This window comes from Octopus bimaculoides, chromosome 6, assembly GCF_001194135.2.
Source record: "Octopus bimaculoides isolate UCB-OBI-ISO-001 chromosome 6, ASM119413v2, whole genome shotgun sequence".
NCBI classification, from domain to species: Eukaryota; Metazoa; Mollusca; class Cephalopoda; order Octopoda; family Octopodidae; genus Octopus; species Octopus bimaculoides.
The window spans coordinates 10,598,266-10,613,622 of NC_068986.1; the positions used below are offsets into that span (position 1 = coordinate 10,598,266).

A 15,357-nucleotide genomic window follows, 5' to 3' on the forward strand; every position below is an offset into this window, starting at 1 on the left:
TTTCTGACCTCTTCTACTCCATCTAGAATAGAGATAAACAAGACCGCCATCTAAATCCTTTGCACTCACTACCCTTCTCCATAGCTATAAAAACAGGAGACCTCCAAGCAAACTTCCTCTCTTTCTCTTTTTAGTCACCATCTGTGACGCCTCGACAACTTAGTCGCTGGTTGGTGGCGACTGGGCATCTGAAGCCATGGACACAAGCAGGCATACGAGCTCGCATCCTTTTCTCTATAATCCTACCATCTCTCTCTATATATAAATACTACTATGAGAAAGTGTACATACAGATACAAGCAGAAATTCTAAACCTTGTATGCTTTACATACAAACTGTTATGCTATTACACTGGCCTACCCGTCGTGGTATGGCAACAATTAAAGTAACGGGAAATAAATACTTCTTATAAAAATGTTGATCATCGTTCTATCAATAACCTTTACATTGGTGACTCTTCACAAAAACTTTAACCGTTACAAGTATATATGTTTGTGTCTCCTTTTCTTGACATTATATGATAGTTGTAAATAAGTGTCCCTGTCATACAAGCAGTGTCCTTCATCTCTAGTTTTCTGTCAAAATATGTCTGGCAATGGAAAAATATTATTTTACTTGGAAATAGGTGATGGGGTGGCAACAGGAAGGGCAACCAACTGTAGAAAATCTGGCTCAAATAAACTCTGTCTGATCCATGCTAGCATGGACAAGTGGACATTAAATGAGGAAAATGAAGATATTTTAGTATTTTAGTAAAGGACAAAAAAAAACCCCCCAAAATGTTTTGTAGCACAAAGTAAAACTTACAGCTAACTGAGGCATTTTACGCATTAGTTCTTCTAAACTGGTGAAGCTATCGATGTGACAGGATGGATGAAGCAAAAACAATTGTCGAGCTTCATCAACACTTCCCTGGAGTAATAAACGGTAAATCTGAAAATACGAAGAGAAATAAATTATTAAACAATCTTTAATAAAAAAAAATTACTATTTTTAAATCTCGCAACGTGAGTATTCAGCAACAGTACTTTGTAGTAAAGATTATTTGCCTCGTTGCCAGTGCCCCTGGACTGGCTCTTGTGCGGGTGGCACATAAAAGACACCATTTTGAGCGTGGCCGTTGCCAGTACCGCCTGACTGGCCCTCGTGCGGGTGACACGTAAAAAGCACTCACTACACTCTCTGAGTGGTTGGCGTTAGGAAGGGCATCCAACTGTAGAAACTCTGCCAAATTAGATTAGAGCCTGGTGTTGCCATCCGGTTTCACCAGTCCTCAGTCAAATCGTCCAACCCATGCTAGCATGGAAAGCGGACGTTAAACGATGATGATAACATGGCAGTCCTGGTTTAGGACGAATGTTGCTATAATTTAACCCCAGGAGACATCATCCTCCAGCTGGCTATACGACACAATTTGTGTCCTTATATTTTCGAACAAGGGTGCTAGATTCCCTCATTTGAAAATATAAGGATACAGATCATGTCGTATGGCCAGCTGGAGACGATGTTTCCTGGGGCTAAATTATAGCAACATTCGTCCTAAACCAGGACTGCCATGTTATGTTGGCAAGCAATCTTTCTGTTTAAAAAACAAACATTCTGGGCAGAATAAATCATTTCTGTAATTTTATTTCAGTAAAATATCTTTCCCACTTTTCCAGTTATTATATTTAAATACTGAAGTCTGGCACTGTCCTACCTCTGCTCTTATAGGCCAGTAAGATTTGGGCTACTACGAAGAGGATAGACCATCAATTGGCTTGATGCAAAGGGCCATGGAGAAATCCATGCTTGGATTATCATTATGAGAGCATATTCGAAATGAGATAATTCAAGAACAGAGTGGAGTGAATGATGTGATCACAGAATATCGAAACTACAAGTTTCACTAGATCAGACATGTTACAAGGTTCACAGACAACAAATAGACCCATGAAGTTGTTGAGTGGTAGCCAAGAGATCAGAAAAAGCCACTTGGAAGGCTCCCACAAGAGGAAGATAATTCAATCAAGCAATTTGGGTCAAGCTGAAAAGAATGGTGCAATCAAGACAGAATTGGAAGTGCATTGTGATCAGTGGTGTATAACATAATCTGATGATCTGGTCAATACCATCATACTGGGATATTTCAAATTGGGCAACATTCCCTTTAATCATAATGTCATAAGCTGCACTGGTTGGACTGTTTGACAGGAGCTGGTAAGTCAGATGCTTACACCAAGCTCTCATGTCTGTCTGTGTGTCTTTGTATCCGTCTGTGTTTGTCACAACGCACACACACACACACACACCTCCACCACTTAGCAACTGCTGTTTGTGTGTGTATGTCCCTATAACTTAGCGGTTCAGCAAGAGAGACTAATAGAATAAGTAAGTACCAGCATAAAAATACTTCAGTATTGAATTCAACTAAAACCTTTCAAGGTGGTGCTCCAGCATGGCAGTACACTGCAATGACTAAAACAAAGAAAGGCTAAAAGGAACAGCTGCTTACATTTTCTTCTTCCTATACTCAGTATACAAAGAGATGAGGATGATACTCACAGCTTCCCAGAAGCGTGGATGGTTCTCAGGTTTTTCATTCTGTATTATTTCTGTAGCCAACTGGTTCCCTTCTGTGAAGTGCCACCTGATCCATCCTCGTAGCTGGCGTATTGGGGCAGCACCTGAACAATTACACACACATATGTATACATACATACACACACACACGTGTGTCAGTCAAGATTGAGACAGGCACAACATCTGTTGGAGACTTGTGTTTAGTTTAATATTTAATAGAAGAGGGAGAGAGGGAAAGTGAAAGTAGGAGGAGGAGGAGGAAAGGTTGACAGATGAAGAGAATAAAACGACGTGAGAGAAAGAAGAAACAGAAAAAGAAAAGAGTGGGGAAGATAGAAGAAGAAAAAAATGGGAGGAATGTAGTTAGGAAAATGAAACAGAAGAGGAAGAAATCAAGTTAAACAAATGGAGCTGGTAAATCCTTGCAGGAAACCTAACCGAGTTTTCAAGATCCACACAAATATTAGACAGAGATAAGTAAAATTTTTTAATATAATTTTCTATGCAACATTCCGAGAGATAAAATCGCACCATTAGCCAGATAATAAATGAAAAGAGAAAACCTGCAAATATTATTCCAAACAAGGTAATTACACGAACCCCGTGACAACTTATTTTTAACCAAGTCACATGACTAATTTGTTTTAATTACATGGGGGGGGCCATTAAGATTTTGTTTCATTAGATTGGAGCCTGGTGTTGCCATCCGGTTTCACCAGTCCTCAGTCAAATCGTCCAACCCATGCTAGCATGGAAAGCGGACGTTAAACGATGATGATGATTTTCTACAAGTTGTTTTTTGCAGTTATTGCTGTTTTGATGTTTATTTTTTTAACATATTTTTCAAAAAAGTTTACATAATTTGAAAAAAAAAATTACACACCACTGAGGTGGTATCTATCACTGAAGAGGTGGAATCATATTGGAACATGTCTGATGATCTGCCAAAGTCATTCAGAGCTGACAATTGTTTTTACACTGAAAGTCTACAAGGAGAGAGAAACGTATTCTCTAAGACAAAATCCTGCAGCAAAGCCACTTGCATTCTAAGGAGAAAGGTTGTATTAAAAATATACGTGCACAGGATTATTTTGATCTTCACTGCTTTGTGTGCCTTTACTGAATTAATTCCAGCTTGGCAGGTTTTAGCACACACCATCAAAATTGTTGTTTGCTGTTTTCTACATAGAAACACAAGTTCCTCACTGACTGTAAATGAACAAGGCAGTAGCTATAACTGAGGAGGTGAAAATACACTAAAACACTGGTGTCTGTTGGTGTCATCTCGAACTTGGTGTGTTTTTGTTTTTTAACACTACCTCTACATACAGTGTGTAAGATTTTTTCCTCTCTCAGACAAAATTCTGCAGTGAATGCCATTCGCATTCAACTGTGAAGGAATGTTTTACACCTAAATGTACACGTCTTTATTTCCACCCTTGCAATTTCATGCGTTTATATTAAATATACTATATATGCTTAAGTGAACAAAAGTACTTTTACAGCATATATTTTATGATTCATAGCTGAAATTTTTTTTTTTAGAAATCAAAGAATTGTGAAGTGTTTATCCAATGAGACGTTTATTATTGAAAATTTTCAAATGTTTTTCAGGTGCAAAGGCTTAACCCATTATTTTACCATGTTTGTTGAAATATTGTCTTTGTTTTAATTTTGAAAATAATAAAGAATTTAGGAAAGTAACTTTGTCATTATTAAGCTGGGGGTTGGAATTTAAATTAACATGAAATTTTGATAGGTTTTAAAACTAAATTATTTTAAAACAGAAAATTTAAGGACTAAACTGGGCCTGAAGGGATAAAAGGGGCTAAAATAGGTCATGGGGTCAAAACAGGTCAGAGGGCGAAAAGTGTTAAAAGCATAAGAAACATCTATGGAGTGAAATTAGAAAGACATGAGATTAAAATATTTTTAATTCCAGGCAACTTTGGATTAGAAGAGATTAGATTACCTGGCATGGTGTCAATGTAAAGAATTTCACACAGACTCCAAATCAATTCAATCAGATGGAATATTTGTTGTTGATCTTCAAAGTGGGCCTTCATCTCATCATCGATAATCTTTTCTGAAAAAGTAAAGAACAACCATCATTAGCCAATAAATTAAAATATATATATATATGTATATATATAATCACTGTCATTTTAACATCCGTTGTCCATGCTGGTATGGGTTGGACCATTTGACTGGGCTGGTATGGTGGAAGGCTGCACTAAACTCCAGTCTGACTTGGCATGGTTTTCTATGGCTGGATGCCTTCCTAACGTCAGCCACTCCAAGAGTGTAGTGGGTGCTTTTACGTGCCATTTGCATGGCACTGGGGTACGTTTACATGCCACCAGCACCGGTGCCAATTTGCATGTCACTGGTATCTGCCACAACTGAGATCTTGCTCGGTTTGATGGGTCTTCTTCTCAAGCACAACATAATGCCTCCATGAGGACCAACACTCGAAAGGAACTCAGCCACCTTACTCCTGTGAGGCCCAATATGTGTGTGTGTATATATATGTATATATATAAAGAAAACAGAAAATAGAGAAATATTGATGAAAACAATCAATTATTATTTATTAATTCAATACAAATAGACTGCATTTTGATAAACCCATGTTTATCCTTGTTTTTACCTATAATTTATGAGCATAATATGCCTGCTTATGTATGCCCATGGTTAAACATAGGTAATACACCGGTAGTGTAATGGATACTTCTATCCCTTAGACGGTAATTTTAACCTATAACTCGACTAACCTATATATATATATATATATATATATATTGGGCCTCACCGAGGCGATGACTACTGACCGAGACCTTTGGAAATGTGCTGTGCGTGAGAAGACCCGGCAAGCCAAGTAAGATCGTTGCCAGTGCCCCTGGACTGGTTCTTGTGCGGGTGGCACATGAGATGCACCATTTTGAGCGTGGCCGTTGCCAGTACCGCCTGACTGGCTCCCGTAGGATTTTCGAGCGAGATCGTTGCCAGTGCCCCTGGACTGGCTTGTGCGGGTGGCACATAAAAGACACCATTTCGAGCGTGGCCGTTTTCGTGCGGGTGACACGTAAAAGCACCCACTACACTCTCTGAGTGGTTGGCGTTAGGAAGGGCATCCAGCTGTAGAAACTCTGCCAAATTAGACTGGAGCCTGGTGTTGCCATCCGGTTTCACCAGTCCTCAGTCAAATCGTCCAACCCATGCTAGCATGGAAAGCGGACGTTAAACGATGATGATGATGATGATATATATATATGTGTGTGTGGACAAATATAGTATATTGCTGTAATGTGTAGGAGTAATATATAGCTGATATAACTGTTATTTGATTGGTTGATTTCTCTAGTCAAGCTTTACATCATAAAGAGAGAGAGTAAGAAGAGAGATTAAAAGAAAGATACAGAGGGAGTTAACATAGGAGGCGAAGGAAGAGCATCATTATTTTCTAAAAAATACACATTTTTCTTTTTTAATGAAATTCTGCAAAAATAGGTTTTAATGTAGATTAAATCTAGAAAAAAAAATTAGGAAATATTTATTGTAAATATACAAATGAGAAATTTGTTTTATTCAATTTTATTTTACGATAATTATTTTTTCAAAATATTCATTTCATTTTATATAAGCACCAAGAAATTTGATAGAAATTAAATTACAATTATTGTACATATGCCATAATCCCTGATATTACCTACGATTGTAAAAGCATACTTCCAAAGTTACTCATCATAGGATAAGTAACACTCTTGTATTTATATACAAGATAAAAAGGGAAAATACAGTTATTGCATGTATGCCATATTCCCCGATGCTATCTATTGTGACAAAAATGCACTTCAACAGTTAACCATCAATTATTTTATTTTAAGATACAGAAATAAATTTATTTCTCAAACGCGTGATAATGCTATAGATAGCCTCATGGCTGGCCAGTAACGTATTTTTCTGCATTATATGGATAATTTATCCTGATCACGCTATTTATAGCATTATCACGCGTTTGAGAAATAAATTCATTTCTGTATCTTACAATACATCTCAACGCTTCTAAAACAGAACAAACTTTGTTTGTTTACTTTCATCATATTTTATTTTAATTTTTTAATGTCTACACTTACCAGATTCATATTGTAAAGTCCAGCAACAACCCTTCACAACAGAACGATAATGACGACTGGCTTTTATTAAGCTGAAAAATAAATAATTTCATATCACTGCAGTGCATATAAATATATAGAAAATAAGAAAATACAATATTTGTCTAATATATAGAAAATACAATATTTGTCTAATATATAGAAAATACAATATTTGTCTAATATATAGAAAATACAATATTTGTCTAATATATAGAAAATACAATATTTGTCTAATATATAGAAAATACAATATTTGTCTAATATATAGAAAATACAATATTTGTCTAATATATAGAAAATACAATATTTGTCTAATATATAGAAAATACAATATTTGTCTATCTCTCTGTTCAGGTGTAACACTCCCAGTACAAAGCTGCACCTGATTACTAAATAGCAAGAGCTGAGCTAAAACTCCAAGTCCTGGAGTAAACATCAACGTTCTCAGTTCAAACCCACTCTCCATGTTTCACTGTACATTTAATTTAATGTGCCTCAGTCCACCTTATAACAACAAGGTACCATGGTATCTTATGTAGCAAGAGGACGTCATCATCGTCATTGTTTAACATCTCTGTTCCGTGTTGGCATGGGTTGGACAGGTTAACAAAGCCCAGCGTCTGGTTTTGGCATGGTTCCCCGGGTTGGATGCCCTTCCTAACACCAACCCCTTTACACACCATAATAATTGCAATATTCATTTCTATGTAGGAGTAGCAAGTGGTTAAGAAGTCTGCTTCACAACTATGTGGCTTTGTGGTTTCAAGTTCAGTTCCTTCGTGTGGCACTTCAGGCATGTTTTCTACTGTAAACTTTGGCTGACCAATGCCTTGTGAGTAAATACAGTAAATGGAAACTGTCTGGAAGCCTGCCTTATTTGTGTTGTGTTGCTATGCGTCTTCGTATCAACACATCTTGGACAACAGTGATGTTATGGCCCAAATAGTGTGGAAGCTCAACAGATCAACAATGCTAAGTAGTATTTCCCTGTGACTGGACATATTTTTACAAAAGACTGAAAATGAACATCACTTGTTTCTTCATTGGGCAAAGCATCTCTGATGTTTATTTTACCTGGGTTTTAATGAAAACAAATCATAATTTTGTCAATTTGATGTCCAAACAATAGCAAAACAACAAACAAGGACATTCAACTGCAAATGAAGAAGAACCAGTTTCCAAACAGGCTGGGTTTAGTTCTTTAGTAAAAATTAAACAAAATGAAATTTAGTAACTTACTAGTCTTTTAACTCGGTATCGGACAACTTCTCAGCTTGTTGTTGCAAAGACACAAATATATCTAAAAACAGTTTAAAATCATGTTACATTACAGAAACACAAGTATATCCAGACAACATAATATTTCCCCATTACCCAGGCATGTTTTCACAAAAGACTGGAAATGAACACCACATGTATGGTGGTGATGCTCATTTACAACCATCACATAAAGGTACAGACATACACACATGTATAATGTGTTGTTAGTCATTCTTCATTCTTCAATAATGTTCTCTACACCCCCACCATCCCATCCTCACATAGAACCATCGAATTCTATCCTCATGCACTGTTTCACTCTCTCTCTCTCATCCTTTCTCCTGCACCCTACCCAACCATGTCATCTCTCTCTCTTGTCCTCCTTCTGTCAATTGTATCATCATTACTACCTTGTTGCTGCTTTCTTCTTGTATCCCTCTATCTTCCCCAACTCACACACTGTTGGCCATCCTTACCCCCATACCCATCTTTCAACTGTACCCAATCCTTACAAACATTGGCCTACCTATCCCCCTCCTGTTTCCCCATCTCCAGCCCCACACTTCATACTCTCTTGTAAGCCCCAACTCACCCCAACTCCTCATTCCTCTGTCCCAACTCACTTCTACTAACCTCATATCTTGAGGCACCACCTTGACACCTCACCATTAATATTTATCTCTCTGCAGCTACGATTGATTTATTCTCTCCCTTTCTTCTAAATGTGAGTAGCCATGGAGTTCCCCTACAATAAGAACCTGCTCTGCCCCATCCCTTAACCCTCATCTGCTAGCGTAAAGCCCCTTCTCTCCAGTTTAATAGGGTCGCAAGTACTGGTAGCATGAGAAAAGCACCCAGTACACACTCTTGGAGGGCATCCAGCCATAGAAACCATGGCAAAGCAGACAATAGAGCTTGATGCACCCATCAGACCTTATTGAGTTGTCCAACCCATGCCAGAACAAAACATGGGCGTTAAATCATCATCATCATCACCGTTTAACATCCGCTTTCCATGCTAGCATGGGTTGGACGATTTGACTGAGGACTGGTGAAACCAGATGGCAACACCAGGCTCCAATCTAATTTGGCAGTGTTTCTACAGCTGGATGCCCTTCCTAACGCCAATGAAGATTATATATATGTATACATACATATGAAACACAATGGGCTTCCTTCAGTTTCCATCTACCAAATCCCTTCACTAGGCTTCAGTGAGGTCAAAGCTATGGTAGAAGACACTTGCCCAAGGTGCCATGCAGTGGGACTGAACCCAGGACCAGATGGTTGGGAAGCAAGCTTCTCAACCACACAGACACACCTGTGCTTTGGTGAACATAGCACAGAGCTAGGGCAAAGAGGTGACAGTCAATCTTATTTCAATGCTTATATGTATTTTCTGGATTGGTGAGTGGTGGTGGCCATGGTGGTCGGGTGGTGGAGAAAGTGTACTTTGCATGTCAATCAATAGGTAACAGTTATTGTTCATCAAATACTAATTAACAATACTTACTGTGGGACTCATTTACGAGACGCCGCATAATTGGTGCCTCCATTTCTTTCTCCCATTTCACTTCGTGTAAGCCACCACCAGCATGTAGATTCTGGTTTATGTGATCTGCAACGATACCAGAACAGAAAAAAATAAGAAATGATATCACATGGTATAAAAATGTAACTATTCCTTAAATCTGGAAAAAATTTTAAGGTTTGTTTGTCTGGTGTTAAGTGGATGAAGGGTGGTCTCGTAGCCACCCTGAATATGATGTCAGGTAACATTCATAAGCAACATTCACATTTCACAATTAAACAATTTGTTGTTCTTTTATTCTTTTACTTGTTTCAGTCATTTGACTGCAGCCATGCTGGAGCACCACCTTTGGTCGAACAAATCGAGCCCTAGGACTTATTCTTTGTAAACCTACTACTTATTCTATTGTTTTTTTTCTGCCGAACCGCTAAGTTACGGGGACGTAAACACACCAACATCAGTTGTCAAGCGACAAACACACACACACACACATATATATATACGACAGGCTTCTTTCATTTTCCATCTACCAAATCCACTCACAAAGCTTTGGTCGGCACAAGGCTATAGTAGATGACACTTGCCCAAGGTGCCACGCAGTGGGACTGAACCCGGAACCAAGTGGTCAGGAAGTAAGCTACTTACCACACAGTCATTCTTGCACCTATATTTGCCTTTGCTTGAATCAATTTTGAAAATAACAAAGAATTTAGTAAATTTGTGTCATAGAACCAAGGTATTAAGAGATTCATACCAGAAAAATCCATTGCTGTTAGGAAAAAACTGGGATCTTTTTTAAAACGGGGGCCACATTTTTCATTAATGTTTTACGTAGTGTTTTTGGTACCGAAAGACTTTCAAACTTCGTATACTTATCTATTTTGTGTTATAGAACAGAAAAATATTTTTGTATTCGAATTTATTTCATGTAAAAAATTGTCTTATTTCGATAATTTCAACCAATCACTGACAAGCATTCAGTTGTTTACATTTACTCCTTTGGCTGATTAAGTCATAGCTTCGTTTTATTTGCTTTTTTCATTTTAAATTTGCTTTTTTCATTTTCTTTTTTTTTCTTCGTTTTATTTGCTTTTTTCTTTTTAAATTTGCTGTTTTACCCTAACCTTATCACCGATAGAATTGTTTCAGAATAATTTGTTTATGTAGTCGGCACTTAATGTATATCAGCTGAATGGACGTCAGTGATTGGTTGAAATTACAGAAATACGACAACTTTAACATGGAATAACTTAGGGATTTCTTTCTTTTTTTAAGAAGACTAAGAGAAAAAGATGTTTTATATGACACATTCTACCAGTGTTCCAAGTTTCAAAGTGTTTCGTTAATGAAAAACGTGGCCCCCGTTTTAAAAAAGATCCAAAAACTGTAATAATTTGTGTAAATAATGTGACAGCAGGAACATTATAATCTAAGTTTAGCTTCAGATAAATAAAAATAGAAAGTTTGCCTGTAACAAAACATTTCTCCAAGCTCTCAATAAATCAGACCAACTTTACTAAAAGTACATGTACGTAATGTGTGATTACTATTACAATGCATTGGCTTGCATTGCACTGTTCACCTTGTAACATGCTTCCTTAATACACATAAGGTAAACACGTAACCTATGTGTAGTGAGGAAGAGCCACACGAAAAACAAACCTTAAATGATGGAGGACTACGGGAGATAAAACCACTAAAGAAACAGGTGTAAAGTTGAAAAAGATTATGACACAAACCTGCATCATTGCATGCTTTGCTGGCGCCACCATAAACCATTAGTTTGTTACCAATTCCACAAACTGCAACAAGGCCATGACTAGTTGACACAGGATCAGCAATTTTCTAAACAAAAAAGAAAGAATTAAATAACAATAAATAATAACATTTACAACATAACAACAAATGCTTCTATGAAAAGCAGAGCCAAAGAAATCTTTTAAATATAGCCATCTGACCATTCAAGAATTTAATTGGAAGAATTTAAGAAATACAAGATTGTTATGCATGGAAGCATAATATGCTTTCAAACCATGCGGTCTGGGGTTCAGTCCCAATGAATGGCATCTTGGACAAGTGCCTTCTACTACAGCCCCAGCTTGACCAAAACCTTGAGAGTGGATTTGAAAGAAGCTCTTTGTGAATGTGAGAGAAAAAGAGAGAGAGAGAGGAGGGTGTCTGTCTCCTTATTCTGACACTGTGTGATAGTTGTAAACGAGAGTCACTGTTGTTCATTTCTAACATTCCATAGAAACATGTCAGACCATGGGAAATATCACCTTGCTTGGAAACTGGTGAGGGTTGGCATCAGGAAGGGCATCCGGCCATAGAAAATCTACCTTTCTAAATTCCATCTGGCCCATGCAAATGTTGAAAAGTGGACGGGCGTAGCAGTGTGGAAAGAAGTTTGCTTCCCAACCACATGGTTCTAGGTTCAGTCCCACTGCATGGCACCTTGGGCAAGCGCCTTCTACTATAGCCTCAGGCTAACCAAAGCCCTGAGTGGATTTGGTAGATGGAAACTGTAAGATGCCCATCATATATGTATTTGTGTCTTTGTGCTTGATAACCGGTGTTGGTGCGTTTACATCCCTGTAACTTAGCAGTTCAGCAAAAGAGACCAAAAGAATAAGTAGCTGGCTTTAAAAATATAAGTACTGGGATTAATACATTTGACTAGAAATTCTTCAAGGCAGTGCCCCAGCATGGTCACAGTCTAATGACGGAAACCAGTAAAAAATAAAAGATGATGATGACAATGGTCTGAAAAGATTTAAGATTTCTGTTTTTCCTAAGAACTTAAAAACAAAATACTTCCAACAGAGAATCAAAACATAGTCTTGGTTCTCCTCAACTTTGGGCAAATGTCTTCTGCTGTAGATCCAGTTAGATCCATGACTTTTGAGTGAATTTCATAAATAGAAATGGTTTTGGAAGCCCATCATATGTAAGTAGGTGTGTGTGCTTTGTGTTTGTCCCCCACCACTGCTTGAGTGCTGGTGTTGGTTTGTTTATGTCACAATTTGCCTGGTGATGGTGCTACATAAAAAGCACCAGTGGTTGGCATTAGGAAGGGCATCCAGTTATAGAAACCATGTCAAAATAGATAATGGAATGTGATGCAGCTCCTGTTAGTGTCCAACCCATGCCAGCATAGAAAACGGACATTAAATGATGATGGTGACGGTGATGATGAATTTAGCAGTTTGACAAAAGAATCGGTCCCAGACTTCAACGAATAACTACTGAGGTCAAATAGTTCGACTAAACCCTTCAAGGTGATGCCCCAGCATGGCCGCAGTCCAATGACTGAAATAAATAAAAGATGAAAAATATAGAATTTTAGTCCATTTTAATGGACTAAATAGTTTATCAACAATAGTAATTAGTTTAATTAATACACTTGGTAAATTAACGATGGATCTCATTGATTATGTTGTTATTGTTTAGCATGGTCAGCTCTAATCAAGCAGAACCATAATCAAAGACATTCCAATCATTACCATCTCAGGAATTTAGGGCTACATCATACAATGTCCCCTTTACTAACAGGGCGCGATGTGATTTGAAGGAGATTTGGCTGCTATTTTTAGCAAGTCAGGAATGGAACCGATGACATTGTGTGCATTCTGGTTTAACTCTGGTCCCTTAAATTTTGTGAGACTCCTTAATTCCAAAAGACTTGTTGGTCACTAATTTAGCAGCCAGTTATAGTTGATAAAAGGCAATAAGAGTGGCTGTGTAGTAAGTAGCTTGCTTACGAACATGGTTCCGGGTTCAGTCCCACTGCGTGGCACCTTGGGCAAGTGTCTTCTACTATAGCCTCGGGCCGACCAAAGCCTTGTGAGTGGATTTGGTAGACGGAAACTGAAAGAAGCCCGTCGTATATATATATATATATATATATGGACGTGTGTGTGTATATATGTGAGTGTGTGTGTGTATATGTTTGTGTGTCTGTGTTTGTCCCTCCAACATCGCTTGACAACCGATGCTGGTGTGTTTACGTCGCCGTTAGCTAGCGGTTTGGCAAAAGCGACTGATAGAATAAGTACTAGGCTTACAAAGAATAAGTCCTGGAGTCGATTTGCTCGACTAAAGGCGGTGCTCCAGCATGGCCACAGTCAAATGACTGAAACAAGTAAAAGAGTAAAAGACTAAGGAACAGTAACAAGAAAAGCGGAAAGCGAAAGAAAAGAGACTAGTGAAAGAAAGTGAAAGAGAAAAAATGCAAATTAGAAAAAAATTAATGGAAGGTAAAAATTGAGGTTGTGTTTACGGAGGAAATGTTTTGTGCCGTAATAATGGGAAGATGATGAATGTGGAAGATTTTCTTCTTACATGAGTATATAGGTGCAGGCGTGGCTGTGTGGGAAGAAGTTTGCTTCCCAAACCACATCGTTCCGGGATCAGTCCCACTGCGTGGCACCGAAGATAAGTGGTTTTTACTATAGCCACGAGCCCGAAACTGAAAGAAGCTTGTTATATATATGTGTGCGCGTATGTATCCACCACCGCTTGACAACCGGTGTTGGTGCGTTTACGTCTCCGTAACTTAGCGGCTTGATAAGAGACCGATAGAACAAGTACCAGGCTTTAAAAACATACTTACTGGGGTCGACTCCGACTAAAAATTCTTTAAGCCGGGGCCCCAGCATAGCCGCAATTCAAGTAAACAATAAAAGATGACCTATCTTTAATACTAATTAGTGATGGTCTACGACTCATTTGACCAATTTCATTGAAAGCATACGAGGAATCGCACGTCTCGAATTGCCATTTAAATTAATTCTTCTTAGCATTGAACACAATCTTCCCATTATTATTATTTCTTTCTGGATCACAAAACCACGTGAACATGCTGAAGTTCAACTCATAACTAAAAAGTACTTTTTAATACAATTTAATGACTAATTATTATTATATTAAGGCTTTAGAATCAGTCCCTGTTGTGGAAGGGTGGGTATATTTACATTGGTTGAATCCGTATGAAATTTTATAAATTACTTTCAGTTTATTCAGAGAAACCTGTTAAATTTTCCGAAAGAATGCCTATACTTGTAACTAATAGACCGTTTTACAAACAAATATACGTGATAGAATTAGTAAAATGAAGAAAAGCCGAAAACACAACACGATATCGTGGGTGAAGCCGACATCTCAATAATTCAGTTAAATTCAAAGAGATTTGAAACTTCTTAGTAAAATTATTGTCATTTAAATACAACATTATTAATAATGGTTCGTTGAATTGTTATTTTAACAAATAAATATTTCAGGTAAAGGGTTAATAAACAAACCAGTTCAGGGATCTCTCGTTCCCGCTTCTTCGCCATTACTAAAACCTGACACTATTTCTATCTTCGCTTTGAAGACTGACTATACGGTGTAAATATTATTATATTCCGGCAGAAATTTTCTTCCGTCTTTGTTTATTTTGTTGATTTATCTAATATAATACATGTGAAAACTAGTCAGTGTGTCAGTGTCACACTTAGACCCCCACCCTCTCTTACTATTCAATGACACTCCTACTATTTCTCATGGTGGGGGTGAGAGTAATAGTAGACATAGAGAGGGTGGCGGAGACAGACAAAGAGAGAGAGAAAGAAAGAAAGAAAAGAGAGGGAGAGAAAGAGAGACAAAGAAATTTAGAGAGAGTTGATGTTTTATTAAAAGTAGTAGTGTTGATGGTGGCAGTGGGAGTAATAAAAGAGAGAAAGAGTGGCTATGTAAGAGAAAGAGGGAGGTGATGTACAACTTCATTTAACCAAGTCTCTAGTCCTGTCGCCAACATACTGAACATATCATTTTTGTTTTATTTTTTGCTTTCTTTAATACATATGT

The 15,357-nt window shown here is 37.7% G+C and overlaps 1 protein-coding gene across 1 annotated transcript in view; it reads right to left on the minus strand.

Moving 5' to 3' along the window:
• The window catches only part of LOC106870438 (nuclear pore complex protein Nup85), a 39,052-nt gene extending 24,096 nt beyond the window's left edge, over positions 1–14,956 (minus strand). Inside the window, exons 1-8 of the mRNA XM_014916517.2 lie at positions 14,811–14,956; positions 11,250–11,355; positions 9,493–9,597; positions 7,959–8,019; positions 6,699–6,769; positions 4,535–4,648; positions 2,545–2,666; positions 808–933 (exon numbers count right to left, since the gene is read on the minus strand). Of these exons, the coding sequence (XP_014772003.1) occupies positions 808–933; positions 2,545–2,666; positions 4,535–4,648; positions 6,699–6,769; positions 7,959–8,019; positions 9,493–9,597; positions 11,250–11,355; positions 14,811–14,846 (741 nt within the window). The 5' untranslated portion in view covers positions 14,847–14,956. The remainder of the gene's footprint in view (positions 1–807; positions 934–2,544; positions 2,667–4,534; positions 4,649–6,698; positions 6,770–7,958; positions 8,020–9,492; positions 9,598–11,249; positions 11,356–14,810) is intronic.
• Positions 14,957–15,357: the final 401 nt, after the last annotated feature.